General features: G+C 37.4%; 2 protein-coding genes across 2 annotated transcripts in view; both read right to left on the reverse strand.

The window, feature by feature from the left end:
• LOC131438680 (uncharacterized) overlaps positions 1-23,834 on the reverse strand; it is a 337,536-nt gene that overhangs the window by 150,287 nt on the left and 163,415 nt on the right. The window contains exon 2 of the mRNA XM_058608857.1: positions 5,179-5,503. Coding sequence (XP_058464840.1) covers positions 5,179-5,442 — 264 coding nt within the window. The 5' untranslated portion in view covers positions 5,443-5,503. The remainder of the gene's footprint in view (positions 1-5,178; positions 5,504-23,834) is intronic.
• Positions 16,212-23,834, reverse strand: part of LOC131438688 (uncharacterized) — a 148,197-nt gene continuing 140,574 nt past the window's right edge. The window contains exon 2 of the mRNA XM_058608866.1: positions 16,212-20,750. Within this exon, the coding sequence (XP_058464849.1) occupies positions 19,549-20,742 (1,194 nt within the window). The 5' untranslated portion in view covers positions 20,743-20,750 and the 3' untranslated portion in view covers positions 16,212-19,548. The remainder of the gene's footprint in view (positions 20,751-23,834) is intronic.

The following is a 23,834-nucleotide window of genomic DNA, read 5'->3' on the forward strand; positions in this document are numbered from 1 at the left end:
ATTTCGCACCCCACAACTTTATTCCTTTACCAGTTGACCTCACTCTATTTTTTCGGTTGAGCAAGGTTTTGTTGTTGTTTTGCTTACCCAATGTTTGAACGATAACTAAATTAATTTTTACCGCATTGGGATTAGAAAGCAAATTATTTTTTGTATCATTTCTATCTATTTTATATTTTAATCTCGAGTTACCTACAAAAATATTGATTGTCGAAGAAATTAAATAATTTTTTTCTACTTGGTAGGCATTCGACCAAAAAAGTTTGGGAACCACTAATAAACCCACCCAATAAACGATAGTGAAAATTAACAGAACAATTTGCCATTTCCAGATTGGATTTTGAATGATTTTCAACAATTGAACGCAAAATTCACTAGCAACGTATTTTCAACTACAAACTCATAAAATCCAGACGAAGAAAAGTTTTGGTTTCTTTGAATTTTCATACACAGATTTTCAATGCTGATTTTTGATCTCCCGATACAGATGTACAGATTTTTCTCTTGACAAATCGACCGTCCCACGACAAAAGGGCCTAACTGCAAATGACAGTTTCTCTTTGTTTACTTTTTCTTTCGCGATTTACCGAACTGATTTTATATTTGACGCTTTACTCTTCGCAAAACTTTCAAGGTAAAACTACAAGCTTTCGATTTATATTGGAAACCTTAGAGAATTTGCAATAATGGCTCCGTAATAATCAATAGAGAAAGTAAACAAAGAGAGGCTCTCATTTGCAATTAGGCCCTTTTGTCGTGGGACTATCGAAATACAGATATAAATGTGACAACCCTGGTCATAAGTCAAATGCCATTAGGTTTTTTACCGTCACTGCTAACCTCAATCGGATGAACACATTTTCACAGTTCAGCAGTACTGTTTATGAACAGACTTTTTTTTTGTTTGTCTGTTGACAAACGGATGAGACCGTTCACGGTCTATATCGCCTAAAAAGAGTTAATATTTGTTAACGATTCGATACGGTTTGTTTCAGAGATTAATAAAATAAAAGTGGCTAGTTGTGAAGTATAAAGATGACTGTTTGAGATGTGTTCCTCGACTTTGTTTAAGCTTATTTGTAAACAGTACTGCTGAACTGTCAAGGATGAATTCTTGTTCATTTGTGATGTCACGATAACAAATCTAATTATTTTTCTAAGTGGGATGTTGACAATAAGATTTTTTATGTTGACGTCACAAATGAACAAGAATACATTCTTGACAGTTCAACGGTACAAGCTTAAATAAAATCGAGGAACACATCTTTACACACCAGATCTAGCCATTTTTATTTAATAAATCACTGAAACGAACTATATCGAATCGTTTACAAATGTTTTGAAACTCTATTTAGGCGATATGGACCGTGGTTTGTCAACAGGCAAACAAAATAAAGTTTCACGCAGCCCGCCTGGGTTCTATTCCCAACCCCGCACATAGGGTCAGAAAGATTTTCAGGTCCGAAGAGGCGAATGACCTAAGATGTTAAAGCCTCTATAATTGAAACAAAAAAAAGTCTGTTTACAAACAGTACCGCTGAACTGTCAAAATGTGTTCATCCGATTGAGGTTAGCAGTGACGGTAAAAAACCTAATTGGCTCATCAGGTTTTGCACGATGACGAGACAAATGAACTGTCGATGAATCAAATTCATTTTTGACAGTTGCCGTGTGTTTGTTTTGTTTTGCGACTGCAAAATAAAACTTGAAAATTGACGAAAAAGTGCCTGTTAAAAACGTGTTCCACAGTGCAAACAGCTAAAATTCATTTTGTTCATCTTGTGAGGTTTTTGTTTACTTTCCCTTCTGATCATTACGGAATTGTAAAGAATTTTTTTTCAAAATTTCCAATATTTATCGAAAAAGTTTCGTTGATTCAAGATTGGGGTTTTTTTGTTTGAAAGTTTTGTGAAGAGTTAAACGTCATATATAAAATCTATCAGGTAATTCACGAGGGAAAAAGTGAACTTAGTGAAACTGTTATTTGCAGTTAGGCCCTTTTCCCGTGGGATTGATTGGGTTAATTGATTTCACACTAGGGACAAATCACTCTAAACTTTGCCTGAGCTCAAAGATTTTGATCCTATTTAGTTTCTGAACTTAGGCTCAATTATTTATTTATTTATACCGTTTATTTATACCCGGCTTATGGTATGGGTTATGGTCGTTCGCCGGATGTCTGTTACTGAATTCTATAAATCGATTCCTTCTAGAACTATTAATTTATTCCCAAAGAACTATGCGAAGTTTATTGGCTGTTATCAAAAAAATTCCTCCGGTGAATTAGACCTCCGTTTTCTCGAGCACGTAGCATAAGAAAAATGCTGAATATAGTTTCACTTTTGTGGTGCAGATTTTTGACTAAGTCAAAAAAATAAAAATCTGGTGTTATTTCGTAACAATTTCGCGTTGTTGAATTTAGGAGAATGCACTCAGTGTAGTACAGTAAAGCAAAACGAAATCCTACGTCAAAGATAGAAAATCTGTTCTGGAGTAATTCGGTATGTTCAGAATCGCGTAATCGGCACGCAACATTCGCTACGTTCTCCCAACTAACCAGATACGATAAATCAGAAGGCAACACTGGGCACCACCGGGCCGGCACGAAACAGCTGCGCTGTCAACATACTAAATTATTGACTTGGCATAAATCACACGGGAAAAGCCTTCCGGAGATTGCATTGGCAAGAAAGGCGAACCGTGAAATAGGCCGTTACTACTTTCGGCACGGAAAATCCCCTTGCTTTTAGTTCACGGTCAGCGGGCACCAACAGTGACGAAAGGTTATCCTCAGCTTTCTGGGAATCGTGCGTGTTTGGGAATAAATAGGATCTTTTCGGATTTTCGCTATAAATTGTGTTTTTTTTTTCTGCTGCCGTTGTTACGCGGGTATTCAAACGGCGGAAACCTAATCCGTGGAATAGACGTTTCATAAATCCCGCAAAGTAATGGACCTACATTTGTCTTGCTCCATGGGGATAGCTGACTTCAGTCCATGATGGAAGCGAACTAAAGATTCTTTCAAAGACACTAAAACTAACCAACTAGATATTTCAATACCATTTTCAAATTTGCTTCAGTGAGAATGTCTTGAAAAAAAAAACTGACGTGTAAAAGAGAATCCATGTTGAGCTATACTCTCATTTAGTCCTAAAAGAAGTTTACACTAATTCGGGATTGGTAGACAATGGGATTATTTCGATGAAATGACGAATTTCCGAACTCGAATTTTAGCTAACCGGGTCTGTATCATAAGAGGAAATTCAAGGAAATTTCGAGATTTCGAGAGTAAAAGTTTCCAAAACAATTTATTGAAAAACAGGACTGCTCCAGATAATATATGGTTAATCCTCTTAAATTCATGTGGTGCCTCTTGTTATTATTAGGTTTTTTACCGTCACTGCTAACATCAATCGGATGAACACATTTTGACAATTCAGCGGTACTGTTTGTAAACATACTTTTTTTTGTCTGTTGACAAAAGGATGAGTCCGATCACGGTTCATATTGCTTAAATAGAGTTTCAAAACATTCGTGCTGATGGGAACTCAGCAGTGCAACCAATTTATCACCATTTGTGCCAGTTTCACGGAGGACCGTAAATGTGCGCCAAAAAAAGATCGTGACTGTCATGTCTGGAAACTTGTTTGTGATTCGATACTGTTCGTTTCAGAGATGTATTTAATAAAAGTGACTAGTTGTGAAGTGTGAAGATGATTGTTTGAGATGTATTCCTCGATTTTGTTTCAGATTGTTTGTAAACAGTACCGCTGAACTGTCAACGGATGAATTCTTGTTAATTTGTGACGTCACGATAAAACATCTAATAGCAAGGAATGAAAAGTTTTTATGATTATGTGGTGTGTCCATGCTAAGTAGAAGTAAGTTTTTATTTAACCTTCGTATAAAGAGGCATGAAACTATCGAATTTAATTTAGATCCGACTAGTGGTTCCAGAATTACATGGTGATATTATTGCAATTACTATTGAACAATCCAATCAGCGTGGTCACCACGAGATAGCGTTATGGTGATTGTTTTGACTTATCCCATGTATTTAGAAAGATTTTTGACGAATTCTTAAATTTACTTGAGTTTGAAAGAATGTAGATGGCAAAACCTTACAAATAAATAAATTGTCCTATACTCTTGAAAATCTGGAATGAAATTTGAAATTTTCAGTTCACATACAGATTTGATTTAGATGATAAAACATGAGTAACTAGTCATAAAACATTTGATCATAATTTATCAATTAATCCCAAAATCCAACCCAAAAACAAAGAATATCCCAGATATGAAAACAGTATCCAACCTCACTTCTTCGAATTTGGTATTTCATGTTACGATTTCTGCATAAATATCATTAATGATCGATTTTTTTACCAAATTTTCACTCGTTTGTGTATGTTAGTATTCGATTCATAACAAAAAAAACCCTGCATTTTGTTCGAATCTTCAAGCAAAATCTGAAAATTATCACCATCGCTTAGTTCAAAGCTCGCCACTCGGGCAGCGCAGCGATCGCTAAAGAGTTGGTTGGATTCTTCAATACTAATTGTAAATATTTTATTTACGATTAAAAATAAATTTCCATCAGTAAATTTTTTTAAATTCGTACTCGTAGTGTAAGTAATATTTCGATTGTCCCACGGCAAAAGGGCCTAACTGCAATTGAGAACCTCTTTATGTTTACTTTCTCTTTTGATTATTACGGAACCATTAATACAATTTCTCGGAAGTTTTCAATATAAATCGCAAGCTTGTGATTTTATTAATTTTTCGTTTGAGTGTTTGAACAGAATGATTTTACAAGGATAAATTTTTTAATGTTACCATTTAATTCTGTTATAAGTATATCACGTCAATATATAAATTCACTATGTATCTCACAACACTATAAATCATGTATATTGTGGTTTTAACATTAGAGTTTTGCGAAGAGTAAGGCGTCGAATTGAAAATCAATCCGGTAAACCGTGAAAGAAAATGTAAACAAACAGAAACTGACATTTGCAGTTAGGCTCTTTCGTCGTGGGAGTAGCGATTTAATAACTTGACAAGAAATGATTATTGAAATGTTAAATCTTTACAAGAAGTTTCATTCACAAAATGATTCACATACCCTTCGAAATGAAAGTTTCAAGTTACGGAAAGGAGTCAGAATTTAATAATTACCTTGAGTGGCACCTCGGACTCGTGGCTTTCGTCACTGCTGGAATAACTGCTCGACGAGTATCTCCGCTCGTACCACTGTCTACTGCCGGGACCGACATCGGCAGCCCCATCACCGGGACCATACTCACTGCCACAGTAGATCGACCCGGTGCTGGTTACCGTCGACATGGACGGCTGTGGGCTGACGCACCGCCGAGACGTAATCCGACTTCGTCGCACCGGTATCCGGGATCGGAACGAAGCTGATTTGCGGAGGGCCGACATTGTACTACATTGCCCACCGCGCTACGGTCGACGTTACCGCCTTTTTTGGAAATATGTAAAACTGTGAAAGAAATTTTTTAATGATTACTATGTTTTATCTTGATCACAGTGCATAATGCTTCAGGGTTTCCTTGGAATTCTGGGATGGTCAACGGTGAATTGAAGGCGCACCAAAGAAGTGTTTCGAGTACCTACCCGAGCAAAGTCAAACATCAAAACGAGAGCAAATCGAAATCTAATTATGATAGAAACATCACATTGAAATCTCAATTTGATTTCAGCTCATCTATTTTCCATTTGATATCACATTCTGTTATTCTTTTGCTGTTACTTTTGGAAAAAAAAAATCGCGAGGCAAAAATTTTGTGTAACTCCAAAAATGATTATTCAAAAGCAACAACTTTATAAATGCATCAAAATAGGACTACTTTCATTAGGCGATAAAAAATGCGAATGTAAATTTTAATGGAACAATTATTTCTTCAATCTTATGTTGCGTTTTACAAAAAATGCTTCGACATTCTGTGACAGTTGGCCGGAACCATAACCGTGATCAATGAAAACAATTTTGTCAACACTTTTGCAGCTTTTACACTAATAATCCTCCTTATTTTTGCTTGCGAGATTATTGTTGTAGAACCACACATTTGCAGGAATAGGTTGGCGATCATTGGTGATCAGCAAAGGACTACAGGCAACAATCCGTTTATGTACTGAAGGCTACAAAATAACTGTTCCGGCTTTGAACCACTACAAAGCAGTGGGATGTTACCGGAATACTTCACACACGATATTGCCGCCAACAAACCTATGAAGGTTGTATTTCGAGGACTACCCGACATGATGGAGGCCAAACTAAAGCAGGCACTCTCGGAGACTGGAATCTTTAGTCTTTAGTCCTGTGATGGTGTTTAAAATGAAACGACACAACACGGACAATCGAAAGTATCGAAATCAACTGTACTTGATTCATCTGGAGAAGGGCTCCATCACCATGAGTCAACTGAAAACGATAAAATCATTATTTCATATAATCATCGAATGGCAAAAGTATAAGCCGGTACATCGGGATGTCACACAGTGCACGAACTGTTTGAACTACGGCCATGGAGCGAGGAATTGCCACATGAAAAGTCGGTGCATAAAATGTGTCGAATCACACAATACCAACGATTACCATCGATGACTTCGCAGTAAAATGTGTGAACTGTGATGGCGACCATCCATCTACTAGCAAATCGTGTCCCAAACGTGCTGAGCTCACAAAAATTCGACAACAGGCGTCCCGTAAACAAACAACTCGCAAGAATGTTCCACAGAAGGATGAAATTAATTTCCCACGGATCCCACCGTAGAGGAATATTTTAAATTTGCCGCCACCTCCTCGCAGCAATCCAAAAGATTCTTCCTCCAAAATCCCTCCTGAATTGAGGATGAGAGGATGACTCGGAACAACTGATCGTTATTTTTGAATCAATTACAACAAAACTACGAAACTGCAGAACGCGGTTAGATCAAATAAAGGCCTTAAGCAAATTCATCATCGAATATGCAATATAATGAGTTGGTTGTAGTAAATTGAAATGCTTGCTCACTCAGGACCAAACTGCTGAATTGTTTGATTTTCTTCAAGAGAAGAATGCCAATATTGCTATTTTAACTAAAACTCATCTTAAACCTGAAATTTCTATTTTTATTTCCAATTACAGAATTCACAGGCTCGACAGGACAACTACCAGAGGAGGGTGAGTTGCCATTGCCATTAAACGATCCATTCAGCACAGGCTTCTGCAAGCCTTTAAATTGCAAATTATAGAAGGCATCGGAATTGGGATTACAACGACGATGGGACCCATCATCATCATTGCAGCGTACTGCCCCAAACAAACCAATCTTCGAGGACCTGAACGCGCGGCATGAGCTGTGGAGAAACAAAAGACAGAATCGAGACGGATTCGTACTTGCCGAAGATTACGAAGCTGAACAGTACAACATCCTCGCTCCGGATCAACCATCAAGATCGGGAGTTCATTCCACTTTGGATATATTTATCAGCAACATCGCCATAGACAGCTCTCCGGTTGTCTTCAACGAGCTCTCTTCCAACCACTTTCCAGTAATATTGACGTTGGGATCTTCACCAGAAACAGTGCCTATTCAACCTCGGAGGAACTATTATCGCACCGATTGGGCCCAATTTCAACAAATTGCCGACCAACTTATTAATATCAATTTGCTACTTGATTCCCCGATGGAAATCGATGCGGCCCTATCTTCCTTCCAGCATTCAATCACAGTCGTTCGTGATAGGACGGTTCCAGTACAACATATGCTGAGTTCCTCTCTTCAAATTGCAAAATTCGTCCCGGGTTGGTGGTTCAATGCATAGGACGCTGGTCTTACAAGCCAGTTGTCGTATGTTCGAGCCCGACCTGGAAGGATTCTTAGCGTCAGTAGGATCCATAGTACTAGCCATGCAATGATTCTGTACGCTATATGAATCGGCGAAGTCTGTTGAAACAGAAAGGCCAAATTCCACAAAAGGAATGTAATGCCAAGACTTTGCTTTTCTCTTCAAATTGACAGTGTCACCAAGAAACTCATCCAACTTCGAAATATCTACCGGAGGCAGTATCAACGAACTGGCATCCTAGATAGGAAGACTTCTTATAACAACTTTACTAGGATAATCCAGGAAAGGATATCTGAGCTTCACAACAGGAACTTCCAACAAAAGCTTCGAGAAATTCTTCCACATTCAAAGCCCTTTTGGTCCTTAACGAAGGTGCTTAAGAAAAAACCGAGGCCTATTCCTTCTCTGATGTCACCCCAGGACGCAGCTGAAGGAATACCTTTAATCACACCAGTAGCGAAGGCAAATGCGCTAGGCCAGCAGTTCGTGTGTTCTCACAATTTAGGACTCAACATTGTTAGTCCACACAAAAGAGCCGTTGCAGATAGAGTAGCTGAGGTTGACCAATCAGACAGCTTAGTTCTTGAGGAAAGTAGAATCACTGCGAATGAGCTGATGGCTATTGTGAAAAAATCCAAAAATATGAAGGCCCCCGGTTTCGACAACACATTCAACATTGAGCTGAAACATTTGAGTATTCGCTCATTTGTCTTCTTAGCTAAACTTTTTAACAGGTACTGGGAGCTTGGTTACTTCCCGTCAAAGTGGAAGTTAGCTAAAGTTATCTCAGTTTTGAAACCGGGGAAAGATCCTTCCTTTTCCAAGAGCTATCGCCCATCAGCTTACTCTCTGCCCTATCCAAGCTGTTTGAAAAGTCAATACAAAGAAGAATCCTTGCTTTCGCAGATGAACAGGATATATTACTGGAAGAACAGTTTGGGTTCCGGAAAGGAAGATCCACCATACACCAACTCACAAGGGTTAACAACGTCATCCAGCAAAACAAATCAGTGTCCAAAACGACTGCCATGGCAATATTGGATATTGAAAAGGCATTTGATAATGTTGTGCACGATGACCTGGTGTTTAAACTGCATCGGTATAATTTTCCCATGCATCTTATTAAAATTATAAAAAATTATCTTACAGATAGAGCATTCCAGGTTTCTCTGAATAATGCACTTTCAGAAAGATTTACTATTCCTGCTGGTGTACCCCAGGGAGGTATCCTAGGTCCCATTCTATACAACATTTTTAAATCAGACATCTCACCTCTTCCGGGTGGTGGTGTTCTGTCACAATTTGCTGATGATACTGCCATTATTTACAAAGGTCGTGTCATTAATTCTCTGAAGAATAAACTGCAGACAGGTTGTGATCAATGCAGCAAAAACTCAGGTCATCTTGTTTCCACATTCAAGATCTCCAAAACCTGTTCCAACAGACGAATGCCGAATACGATTCGGTGATGAGGTCATCCAATGGTCCGACGAAGTTATCTATCTGGGACTCACCTTTGACAGACATCTGATGTTCAGGTCACATGTTGACAAAATCGTTAAAAAATGCAGCATACTCATTAGGTCTCTGTATCCGCTGATTTGTAGAACATCTGAACTGTGCCTGAAGAATCAGATGACTGTCTATAAACAAATCATCTACCCCGCAATTGAATACGCAGTCCCTGTTTGGCGGGGCTGTGCACGAACACACAAACTTAGGCTTCGGCGCATTCAAAGTAAGATCTTAAAGATGATTCTAAATCTACCTCCTTGGACAAGGACTTGGTGGTTCAATGCATAGGGCGCTGGTCTTACAAGCCAGTTGTCGTATGTTCGAGCCCCGACCTGGAAGGATTCTTAGTGTCAGTAGGATCCATAGTACTAGCCATGCAATGATTCTGTACACTAAGAATCGGCTGCGAAGTCTGTTGAAACAGATAGGCCAAATTCCACAAAAGGAATGTCTTGACTTTGCTTTGCTTGGACAAGGACTAGTGAAGTACATGAGATGGCCTCTCAGGATTTACTAGAACTAAAATTCGAACAATACTGCACGAAATTTGAAGAGAGGTGCTCAATCTCTGAAATACAAATAATTCAAAATTTGAACGTATTAGGTTTGGGATAGTTATAAGTAGGTGGTTATTTTATTAATAATTAAAATAAATTTTATGATTAAAAATTAGTATGTAAAGTAGTATGAAAACAAAATTGTGTGAGATGAAAAAAAACATTATTTTTACTGCGAATCCGGAAATACTTTTGCCAAACTATTGACTGTTGCCTTTTAAAAATCTGTGAGTGTTGTTCTTGGTTTAAGAGTAACATTGAACAATAAGACGTAATATAAATGAAACAAACAGCACGACTGAACTTTTACAATTGTTCGTTTTAATTTGTGATGAATAGCAGGTTTTCTCAAATGTATCTTTTGAATAAGAAAACCAATATTTTGGAATATCTCCATTTGAATCCAGTGTCAGTGACTAGTTCATATGTGTGTGAAAAATAGATGACTAATGAATACCTCTGGGACACTATCCTTTGCACATTCGCTGATTGTCACCGTGAAAGCTTCATTATGTATTTCACAACGTCTTTCCAATGACTGCCTCAGCATCGATTGACCAGTGTTAGGCAGTGGCGTACAGAGGAAGTTTGGCGCCCGGAGCAAAATAAGAGATTTGCCTCCCCCATGGTTGGTTTGGTGAGCAAAAAAAACAAAGCTGAACTCCATCTCCGGAAAGATGATTTGGGCGAACAAAAAAAAAAGGTCCCAAGGATTACTTTGCCTCCCCCCTGAAATTGTTGCGCCCAGGGCAATTTTTTTTTCAAAATTAGTCTGTAGTCGAATCGGTCTCTCCATCCATACAAAACAAATGCTATATTGAAAACGTATGCAAAGTAATTTGTTGTTCGTACGTCCTCAAATCGGAGCAGCACATCCTTTGAACCAGCGATCTAGGCATCCGATGAGATCATCGTTATCAAAGATGCCAGGTCAAAGTTTCAAATATCTTTGGAGAAGTTTAGAAAAGTTGGCGAGCTCCAGAAAAAAAGAGTCAGCGGGTCTCAAGTCCTCTAGTTAAGCGAGCGAACCTGGCCACGGTAATTTAGAAAGTCTGTAAATATTATTTTACTAACAGATCTAGTATCATAGTAATGTGTGTCGTATCTCTTTTTTCCAGCAAAATTTCTGCTACCAACATGATTCACTAATTGATTTTATTTTATTCCAGTCCGAAACTGTGGAGACAAACTCTGCAGTCTAGTAAAACTTATAGAAGTACTGAAGAGACCGTGATTCATGTTCATTGATTCGTGAAACACCATTACTCGTATTCCTGTTGTGGGTGGCGATAAAATCTATAGCAACAGATAGTATCCTTCAATTCGCCCAATGGCTCAAGGGTGTGCCCTTTCATACGGTAACATAACTGACGCTGGAGATAAGAAACCCGTATCTATCTGAGTGACGTTATGTGCATACTCAATAGCTCTTCAAACTGTAATCTTATGTAAGCCAGTTTATGCTGCTATTGTAGTAAATCTTTTGATGTGCTTTTGTCGCTCAACCATCCGGAGAAATTTCACGGAATGGAGATCCAATAAAGGTAAAGAACGAAGAGAGAACCTCGTTTCGCAAACTAAAGCAGTACATCCAAAACAGAAAAAATCAAGTTGTAAGCAACGTTAGCAAACATGCTCAGTTAGACATAATTTGCTAGTTTACATTTACAATATCCCAACTAGAGAAGACTTATTTAAGGTTCTACTGCCAATCTGGGGAAAACAGTCAGTTCTCCGCTATCGCTAGATAAACCTTCACGAAAAAGTAATCATTTTATTTAGAAAAACAAACTAAATGAACTGATATTTCTTTTATGATTTTTACGCTTAAACTCGTAGCATATCAGTGCTAATATGGATAGATGGCTTCTGGGAAGAGAACAAAAAATCAATGTTGGCGACATGAACAGAAATTTTATTAATAAATAAACATATAGTCTTTAATAATATAAAATGATTAAATGCAATTGGCTTTTCAGACCGGAATTCTGAGAATGGTCGTGGCAGTCAACGTGTTAACTAGGAAATACACACCTTTGTTTGAACAGGGAAGATTTCTCAGATGAAATAAAAACAATGTTTTTTTTATTTTTGCCTATTTTTTGGATGGTTGTTTATTCAATATATCGCTAGTTTTCGTAACCTATTGTGTTTCAGATAATAAGATATTTACGATTCTGTTGATTATCATCTTACAATTAGGAAATTGTATCTTTCGTGTCTTCTGATTTCGTGTATTGATTCTCTCATTTCTTAATCTACCAAAACGGCACGTCCTCGCTCGGTTTAAAATATAAATTGTAGGAACGGATTGCTCCGCCGGGTGAATATTATTATTATTAGTTTTGCACTTTTGACAATCGTGTTAGGTTCGGTAAGTAGAAGTTTAGGCATCCTAAATAACTTGTATGGGCCCTGCCGATTGCGCGGGAGCATTTGGAAGGTTTGCAAACACATTTGTTGTTGTTTTCTTCACGTTCGAAACTGGACAAAACGCTGCTCAATATTCGGTTATAAATAGATTATCAAAAATATATCCGTTCAAATATATTTCGCCGTTGTCCTTTCCTTACATTGTAAATGTGTTGCTTAATTCTATTAGCCAAAGAGTGCAGAATCTGGCTGATTTTAGACGTCGTCAACAGTCACATATACCGATCCCACATTTACGGTAGATTTTTTTTTTATTAAAATTGTCTGTGGGGATTTTGTTGCTAGGGAAAACTACACGACCATTTGAAGTTTTGTCGGACTGTTGTGTCAAATGTCACCCCTCCATTCATCAGTCTGCCGTCGGGCTGAAAACGTGTCGGATGATTTACCTTAGTTTCTAATAAGTCACATTCTGTCAGTTTGAATTAACTTTGCTGCTGCTTAAACCGTAAAGAAAGAAGGTTTCCCAAAACCAAACGAAAAGAAACCGGTTCAGTGATTGGCGGGGATTTAGGGGCGGTGTCGAGAATGTTACTAAATCTAAGCTACTCAACAATGTTTTATTTTTGTTTTGCTCAGTTCTTTGATAATGTAGTTAAGTTATAAAAACTTGTTTTTTAATATAAACGGGATATTTTGATGGATTTTTTAGTGAAAAGATTACGTTCGTAACTAATTCGAAGTTGTGTGTTTGCATTTTCAGTATATATATTTTCTCTATGAAACCGTCCAAGCTGAACTATTGTCATATGATGGTGGTAGCCTCAAGTTTCGTTTATAAAAATTTTAAATTGGTGTTTGTTCTGTCTACACTATAGGATAGCACTCATTGTGGAAATATCATCGAAATGAACCCATTAGATTTGTTTGAACTTTGCTTTTCAAAATATTACTATTCATCAGGAATCAGAACTAATTGGCTCAAGTGGCACGCTTCCCTAGTTATTTGGCAATTTGTGCCCATAAGCTTTGAACTTTGCATTTCAAAATATTAAGCTGTTGCTCAGAAACAGGGCTGGAAACGATCCGTTCAAGTGACAGTTGTAGGAGAAATTCCACATTTGGTGCCAAAAACTGAAGATGTTTTCTTTGAATGCCGTGTACATGCGAACACTCACGTTGCGTTGAATGTCACCTATGACAGTCATGACTCGGTGCCGACATGAATGTACTGGCGAATGTTTCGCTGTTACGAGATGACATCACAAATGAATTCATGGTGAATAACGCTCATGTTTGGCATGAACTGGTGATTTGTTTACATTTCCAATAGCACGTATTCAAATTAGAATTAACGTGTAAACTAGCCACCGTTAGCAGTCAAATGATGTTCGTTCAACGAATTTGAGGTTATGTGATGTTCGGTTTAAAATTTAATTGGGCGATGAGCGTAACAAACGAATGATCATCAACAACAGGATGGGCTTTTTTTTGTTTTCGGTGCGAATTTAACTGTTAGTAAAAATCTTTCATAAACAAATTCTGTGCCGTGAAATGGTCAAATCTCATACCATTATTGCAAATATGGGATGTCAATGTTGATAAAAATCACGTTTAGATATTTTTATGATCCACATGGAAGTGAACCAGCTGAAGTTAACCATCTAAATAGAAAAAAAAACTAAATAGAGCGACGATCAATGTTGGATCGAAAATTACTCGATTTAAGCACTTGTAAACATTGACCATTTTTTAAAAATAGTCGAACATTTAAGAAATGAAAATGAATGTCTATAGAGGTCGAATGTTCCAAGATTTGTGCATTGGGTTGGCAACCAGTGATACTTTGCAACTTTTGAAAAAATATCAGATTTTATTTTAATGAAAAGTTACTATTCATTTCACAATTTCTTACAAATTTTAGAACACGAATTGGACTGAAAAGAACGTGAATATTCATCGAAAACCACTAGATAAACATTTTTAACATGCGTAGAGTTGTCTAACCAGCAAAAATGGACTATTTTTGAACAAAATATCGAGCATAAATTAAATAAAAAGGGAAGTCAGCCGAGATGGAAAATTGTTAGGCTTTAGTACTTTCCAGCTATTTTCGGAAAAAAATCTAATATTAATTGAATGAAAAGAGAAAATTTATAGTAACACAAAATAGGCATAGTGTTGCCACCACCGAAAATTCACAAATTTTGAAAAAATATTGAAACATGATTTGAATGAAAAAGGACAGCAAAATATATCAAAAACTAAGCATTTTCCACAGACATGGGGTTGTCAACCAGCAACATGTAGACTTTTTTCTAGACTATATTTATTGTTGAAGTTATTTAATTACAAAAAGTTGTCAGATCGTACATGGCCTGTGTGTTCAGTTCAAACTAACAAATGAATCTAATCTCATCGTTACCGAAACAAAACTAGGAGCGCAAAAAAAGGTTGTGCGATATTGCCACGTCATTACACTCTAACTATTTTCTGGTACATTTCGAAATAATATTACACAAAATGCTACAAACAATTGACCATTTTAGAAAAAAATCTAACATTTATTGAGTAAAATGAAAGTCAATAATAGTTAGATTTATGCATAGGGTTGCCAACCAGAGAAAATTAACTAATTTTAAAAATTACCCGAATTCAACAGTTTTAAGTTGCCAATAAAAATACACGCATTAAAAATCATCAAACATGAGATTTAGTTGAAAAGGATATTTGAAGACTTGTTTGTTTGTTTACTTTCAAATATAAATTGAATGATAGAAGAGGTAAATAGAGACAGAATATTACTAAAATTCAACATTTTCTAGGTGCATAGAGTTGTCAACCAACGAAAATTCACAAATTAAAAAAAAAACAAACATTGAATGGAAAAGAACGTCAACATTGAACGACTGAACATTGGATTCAAGCATTCTCAATATGCGAGAATTGTCAGCTTATGAAGAAATTTCGAGCGTCGATTGAATGAAACGGGAAGTTAACATAGGTTCGAAATGATTAGATTTCTTTTTTTAAATGCAAAGGGTTGTCTACTGATGAAAATTAGCTACATTTACAAAAAAAAAAATGCAAAGAAAAAATTCATAAATTTTGAAAAATTATGCACTTGAAAAGGAAGGAAAAGAATGTCAATATTTATCGAAAACCACTAGATTTGATCATTTCAATATGCAAAAGGTTGTCACCTGCAAAAATCAACTAATTTTGAATAAATACTTCAAATACTAATTGAATGAAAAGAGAGGTAAATAGTGACAGAAAATTACTAGAATTCAACATTTTCAGGGTACGTAGAGTTGTTAATCAACGGAAATTAAATTAAAATATATAAAAATTTAAATGTATGTAAATTCACATACTTAAAAAAAAGTAGAACATAAATTGGATGTGAAAATACGTTAATAGCATTTTCAACATGGTGGCCAAATTGCGAAAATTGACAAGAAAATTGAAAATTTTTGATAAAATGTGGAGGATTAATTGCATGGGAAGGATAGTCAGCAGAGATCGAAAATAGTACGATTTCTCTTTTTCAAGGGGCATAGGGTTGTCTACTAGTGAAAATTAGCTACTTTTGAAAAAAAAAATGCATAGAGAATATTTACAAATTATGAAGATTTTTGTACTTGAATTGGATGGAAAGAATGAAAATATTTATCGACAATCAACTACTTTTGAATAAATTTCAAATAATAATTGAATGAAAAATCAATAGCAAAGAAAAAACGTAAATTCAACAATTTCGCGATGCATAGGGTTTTCAACCAACGGAAATTTATAGTTTTCGAAAAAAAAATGTTTGAAACATGAGTTGGATTTTTCAAAGTTGGACGTCAAAATGGAGCGAAATTTACTAGATTTAAAATAATCGAACATTTATTGAACGAAAACTATGGTCAACGGAGGTCGAAAATTTCAAGATTTAATTGATCAATGAATGAAAGGAGAAGTCAATAGTGACAGAAATATAGAGTAACAGAGGTATTGTGGCCCACTTTATGATTCATTTTATTTTGGTCCGCTTTGTAAAAATATCCACTAAATTTTGTAAAAATCATTGAAAGCCCCTTCCGCAAGAGGTAATTTAATGTGGTTAGTTCCAAATTTCTTAACTTAACATCCGTTAAATCCATAAAGTTTATTAGGTGGGCCAAAATATATGAAGTGGCCAAAGTACCTCTGTTATCCTACTAGAATTCAATTCACTAATTTTGAAAAATTTTAGAAAATGATTTGCAAGAAAAAGAATTTCAATATTGATCGAAAAACACTAGATCTAAACATTTTCAACCTGCATACTGCCGTTCTACGCATAAATGTCCTATATCCTATGGGATTCTTAACTATTTTTAGAAATATGTCGGAAATTACAAGATTTATACTTATGTCCATAAGGTTGCCAACCAGCGATAAGTAATAACCTACGGAAAATGTTAAATATCTATTGAATGGAAAGAGAGGTCAATAGTGACAGAAAAATAAGTAGAATTCCACATTTTCAAGGTATATAGGTTAGTTAACCAGTGAAAATATACAAATTTTTCTAACATGAATCGGTTTGGAAAAGGACGACAATATTGATCGAAAACAACTAGATTTCACGCGTTTTTTTGCAACGACCAATAAGCCACCTGTCAACTTCCACTTTCGAAAGAAATTGCATGCTGTTTACTATTATGACTTACTCTCAGCGAGTGCCGAGTCATTCGAAATTACTCTCAAAGTGAATGTTGATGGATGGCTTATTGGCCGTTATAAATAAAAACGCGTGATTTAAGCGTTTTTACAACCAACGGAAATGATGATTTCCGATGATGAGATGAATTTTTGATGATAAGGAACGTTAATATTGATCAAAAATCACTAAATCTGAACATTTTCAACATGCATAGGGTTGTCAACTAGAAAACATTGACTATCTTTGAAAAAAATGTTGAGTATCGGATGAAAAGGGAAGTCAAGTGGTTGGAAATTACATGATTTACGTATTTTGAGTGTACATAGGGTTACCAACCAATAACAATTAATTACTTATGGAAAAAAAATTTATCTTTTGAATGGAAGGAGAAATCGATAGTGACAGTAAATTGTCAGAATTCTACATTTTCAAGGTGTAAAGGGTTGTCTACCAATGATAAATTACAAATTTTTAAAAATAAAATTGTAAAAGGATCTCAATATTGATCGAAAACCACTGAATTCGAGTAGTAGTATACTGTTGAAAAAATTTCTTTTATTTGAATGAAAAAGAAAACTCAGTTGCGACCGAAAATCACTAGAATTCTGCCTTTTTTAAGGTGCATAGGGTTGTCAAAATATTTGGGAAATTGTCAAAACAATAATTGGATGGAAAAGAACTTCAAGATTGAAAATTGTTAGACTGTTGCATTGTCAAGGTGCATAGGGTTGTCAAACAGTAAAAATTAGCTAAGATTGATAAAAAAATAATTCAAAAACCATTTGACGGAAAACAGTAGACTTTTGACTACTGTTTTCCGTCAAAAATTACAAGACCTGTATCATTTTAAGGTGCAAATGGTTTGCCAACCAATGTAAATTGACTATATGTGATGAGATATCGAATAACACTTCAAAATTAGTCTCTGCAAAATTTGACTTGAATCGGACATGGGTAAATGTCGATTCATCTCAAATTTCCGAAATCGAAAATTTTAAAAAATCGAAATCTGGTGTTACATAGAAAAAATATCAACTTCGTTGGACATCTGAAATTAATTGAAGCTGGGGTTTAAATTACTGCTTTTCATGGAATTTAGTTCTACAATCTCATTTCAATGGAAAAATTCTAAGTCCGAGTAGAAGTTGTTCCATTTTTTTTTCTGAAGAGAACTCCTGATTATGACGTTTCGTACATTTCTTAGACATGTGGCGCCATTTTGAAAAAATGCTGTTTACTTTTAACTTTGACGAGATAACATCAGATCTTGACTTTTCATACAACATTTTCATTTTTACATGAACAGTAATAAAATTCTCACCGAAAACAAACGAGTGATCCATTCGCCGCTACATTCATGCCGGCGCCGGCTCATGACTGTGTCACAGGTGACATTCATTTGGGTGATACACGCGACATTCATATAGGACTGTCCGGAAAGCAGGCAACGTACTTTCAAGCATCCACACAGTCTTTAAAATTTAAAATTTCAATCAACAGTTTCTTCCAGCACTGTTCGGAACAACCTCACTAACTAATTGAAGCAGGTTGTATTCTGAATAACGATACTTTCAAGTTTCGAGCCAAGCAAACCAGAAATTAAATTGCTATCGAAATCCGAGCTTTTCTACCTTTCGGTGGCTTTTTTGATGTATGCAGCGGCGGAAATCAACCTTTGACGTTCCCCGATGCAGAATATTTTGATTGCTTCCACACAGGGGGGAAAAAACTAGCATTCATGTCTTGTCATCATTTCCACAATTCAAACAAAAATACAATTAAAAAGCAGGAATCGATTTTCACTGCTCATCCGAAACATGCTTTCCTACTGCGTGCTAAAACAAACACACAAATAATAAAAAAAAATCAGTATGAGATGGGGATACAATACGAAACGTGTTCCTGTGGATTATTCGTGTTCTTCATGTTGGTGTGCTGCTGCTGTCCAGCCGTCCATTAAACTAAGGCCTAACATGAGCGCGCTGTTCCATTTATTCATGTAGATTTTCATTGTTTTTATTTTCCTTTCGAGAGTTATGTTCAATTAAATTAAAAAAAAAATTTTGCGCATTGCAATGTCTACCGCTAGTCTGATAATGCTGGTTTGTAAATAAAATAATTACGAATACAATACATTATATTTAAGAGTCAGCAAGTGGTGTAGTAGATGCTTTCGAACCGGAAAGTGGGGGAGGGGAGAATTGTTGCCTGTTCCTTTTGCGAAACTTATCTAACCTTCGCTTAAATAAACGCGAGCGATTTTCCTTTTTTCGTTCCGGGGAACTCTTTGTGAATGTAACTTTGTTGCTAAAACCTAGGACATCATAAATACGTGGCTTGGTGTGTTTGCGTGTGTGTGTTTATGCGTGTGGATGAAGAATGAAGAAACTACTCATGCTGCTTCCACTCTCAATCAAACGAAATTCTTGCTTTGAACTCGCGCTCGCAATCGCTCATACCGGAAAAAAGAAAACCATCTTAGAAGGGTGAGAAAAAAGGGAAAATGTTCACACATTCGCTGCTGTTGCTGCTGGACCTGAACACCATTGATTCTACAGCTTTATCAGTTTGGGGGCACTCAGTTCTGGTTGCTCCTCGGAATTATCATCGCAGAACAGCGGACGTTTCTGGCTGTTGCTACTCTGCGAATCGCTGTCGACGGCGCCCTCGGCATCGCCTGTGCAGAGAGAGGCCACGGCTGCAGCAGTCGCTTCCACTGCCGTTGGCGGAGGTTCATCTAAGCTGTCACCGGATTTGGTGCAATCGTCTAGACTGTCCGTTGGGAAAGCCTTCGGAATGACATCGCCATTGGTGTCATCGTTTGCTTCAGCAGCCATAGCGTCTTCCTGGTTGGAACATCCATTTTCCGATCCCTCTAAACTGTCGGCATTCGCGTTTCCATTGATGCTGATGATCGCGTCCTTCGATGCACTCTCACTGTCCAGATTGCTATCGTCCGATGGAGCTCCATTCTGTGAGTTTTCATCGAGATCCGTTTCGACCGCAGCTCCGTTAGTGGACGGCGGGACTATCCCGTTGCTATCCGGCATGTCTTTCAGCAGTTCCGGTTGCAAATCGGATGCTACGGCGTAAGACCACATTGCCAATTCGACCGTGTGTGCCGTCCATTTCTTCGGTTGATTTTCGCCGTTGCTCTCAGCGGTTTCCGGACCGTGAACTTCCTTGTTCAAACGATCCATCGTAGTCTGAATATGTGTTACAAACTTCAGATACTCCTTGGCAGTGTAGTCGATGCTTTCGAAATCCGGCAGTGCCATCAGACACTCATCCGCCATGAAGGGGGCAGTCTCCGGAAGGGCGGCCGCCAGCAGAGCCGACGCCATCGTAATACCTACACCTTTCAAGTTGGACAAGGCATTCAACGCTTGCTCCAGGTTGGGCAGCTTGCGGAATGCCTTCTTCGTTTCCATCATGACCGCACGCGGAGTGTTGATTTTGATCAGATGAGTCAACTGCGGGAAGAATTTCCCCCGGGCCTGCTTCCACTCCATCGTCTGTACCAGTTCCTCGTGCAGCAGATGTGCGTCCTTGCCGCGCTTCTGAATCAACTTCGGCAGCGTATTCTGGTACCATTCGTCCAGGCGTATCAGCTTTTCGGCCTTCTTGCTCGCCCCACGGTTGTCCGCCTTGAGCTTCAGGACCTGCGGGTAAAGGCTGAGCATGTACTCGAACTGGGCGGCATTGCCATTCTGGAAAAACGTTGTGCTGTTGGTGATTGGTGCCATTTCTATATCTGCAAGGCGGAGAAGAACAAAAACAAAAGGCGTTTGTTAGAAATAGTAAAAAATGGTAGGATCAAGTATACTAATATTATGTGAATTTTGGGATAACTTTATTCCAATTTATTATTCTTCTTTATTCATTAAATTGTTTGGAATGAGAACTACTAACCCTGTTCAGGTTGTAATGTTTAAAAACTGATTCATCTAATTTGAAGTATTGATTAGCAAAACAATAAGTATTTCATATCTGAATCTCGTCTTCGACTATTCAGTTCAAAATTGAACTGCTAGCTCAACTTACCAGTTCAGCTATTACCGCTAAGCTCTACTTAAGGATATCTAATTAAACAGCGTCCTATGCATTAAAAAACCAATCTGAGATATTGAATACTTGCAAGGACTGCAACTAAATTTCAACCTACAACTTTGAATCAATCATTGAAAGATGTGGTAATAAATTTTCGAAACGTTTGAACGAAATGAGCGTGTGATCCAAACTTAGTTAAAGACTGCGTCCCAAAAATGAAAAATCCTTATAAAACCTGTTTTAGTCAACCTAGTACTGTAATGATGCCTTTCTCGTACTAACATATTTGCAATAAAAAAATGAACTTTTTTCGGATGGTGATAAAAAATTGCTAAGATAGATAATTGCTTTCGATATATTTACCATGGAAGGTAATTATTTTTAAGCATACTTGCAAAAAAATCTATGCTCTTGCGAGCGACCAGTTAAACGGAACATTCGCCATGGCGGACGAAAACATGTGTGTAGGCATGTTTTCGAATTCTTTTTTTCTCTCGATGGGACGCGACTGGAAGACATTGAACGTCGATATTCAGCCGCTCCATCTCCTCCAACGATCGCTTCGAGTAGTGGGCCGAAGCCAGATCCGACCAGAACACCGCGGCTTCGCCCTTATGGTATTTCTTGATGAACGACGCAACTTCCGGCAGACATTTCATACCAAAAATTTACCTGGTCACGGTCAGTTCGGAGCGAAAGTTGAGCGGCTTTGACATCCCCTTCTGGAAGAACTTCATCTCGGAGCTCACTTCCTTTGTGCCCTACTAGTCGTTGCCATACAGGGTGAGATAGGTTTCGTGGTCCATCACCACCGCCACGTCGCGATTCGCCGGGAAAATCGAATTATCCATTTTTTTCAGTCGCTACCGCTGCGTCATTGCCTGCAGCTCCGAAACCAGTGGCCACTGTTTCGCCTGTTGCAGTGGCCACTGTTTGGTCAGTTGCACTGTCCTCCACGCACCGATGTAGCCTCTTCAGCTTCCTTGTCACTCAGGGTCGTCAGCCGTCCGGAGCCGAGCTTTCTTTTGATGCTCTGATTGTTGTCTAATAGTGTCAAGATGTTGTAGAACGGGCGTATCCGGAATCTACAAAGTGCCGCACACTTCTGAGCGGAGTTGTTTCACTGTTTTTACCATCACGGTTAGAGTTCGACTGATAGAGCTGTCAAATCTTGTCTGCTGCTCATGGATCACAATGATTGATGCTGCATGGGTAGTTTCGTTAGCGCTGGTGAAAATAAACCCATGGAAAATGGGCAGTTTTTGTCCATTATTTAAAATGCAGACGTTATTATTTATTTTAAATATATTACGGCTTATATATTCATCAAAACAGTATCAATTAAAAATGTTCAGGAATACCATAACAGTGAGTTCCATTTCAAATGTTATGACCACTATTTCCGGAATCTGAAACTAATGTCCGCATAATTAAATCCAATTCGTTTAATCACCAACTAATACAATTTATAAATTGAAACAGTTTTGAGCAGAATATAGAAGAATTTTAAAGATTTTTGCACCATCGTTTAAAGTGACGGTTAAAAATTCCGATCATTCATTGCCTTGTACTTTCGAAGCTGCAACTCGGATCAAAAAGAAAAATAATAATAAATTTTGCATAAAGCCATAAGAGCATCCCTTTGACTGCAAAAATCGATTAAGTATTTTACAAGATATGGAAGTTAGTTCCGGTTTGGAGCTCTTGGAATTATTTACGGTACTACCGGAATCGGTATCATGGGACCAGTATAACAAGAAATAACTCGTATGGTTATCACACTAACACGATCAACAAATTGGAACAGTTTTGAGCCCAACTTCGAAGAATGTTTACAGTGTATGGTATCCTCGTTTTCTACGATTCAACATTTTCAAAACTCATAACCCACTAACCCAGAACCGGAAGTCGGAATCAGATAATATTCAAAAAAATTTTATGAAACTATCAGTCTTTTTGTTCGGATACCAGTTTATGAAATCCGGGAAGTCTATGAGAAAACGAAGTGAGCTTCACTTTGGCGTTTTTTCAGCACTATTTGCGTCGAAGTCGGTGAAAAGGTCCTAAGAGATTGTAACACCTTTCATTTGGCACCTAAGAAATTGTGACGCCTTCATTTGATTCTAAATTTATGAAAATCAGTGCAACCATCTTTTAGAAGGCGGAGAGCGTTCCAATTTAGACTTTTTTTTTTAAGACTTCTGACCCTATGTACGAGGTTGGGGATCGAACCCAGGTGGGTTGCGTGCAAGCCATCGACTAACCCATCACGCTATACTTGTCCCTCTATCCGGTTTTCTTGTTTTGTCTTAGAAATGCATTAAATGTCGAGATTTGGTGTTATCTCGAATTTTTTAAAGTCAACGCTGATTCTCGGAAAAAAATTCAGATTACACCAAATATCGACGTTTCAAGCTTTTCACAGACGGATCAGCGAAAATTTTTTTTTTCGATTTCAGAAATCTCGAAATTTCCAAATCAAAAGTCTTGAAGTTGATTTTTTAATAATGTTTTTTTTTAAATTACAGCAGATCTGGACATTTCATGCATTTCTAACATGTTCGGTATAAAACAAAATTCTTGATTTTGCGGTTTTTATTCTACGCGGATTTCCGAGGTTACGCGGATTTCCGAGGTTACGCGGATTTCCGGGGTTACGCGGATTTCCGAGGTTACGTGGATTTCCGAGAGGTTACGCGGTCTCAAATTCCATTTTTGTCGTTTCAGTCGTTTTTTTTTTTAATTTTGTTTTTTAAGATTACACCAAATCTGCACGTTTCAAGCATTT

The sequence above is a fragment of the Malaya genurostris genome, chromosome 1, assembly GCF_030247185.1.
Source record: "Malaya genurostris strain Urasoe2022 chromosome 1, Malgen_1.1, whole genome shotgun sequence".
Lineage (NCBI taxonomy): Eukaryota > Metazoa > Arthropoda > Insecta > Diptera > Culicidae > Malaya > Malaya genurostris.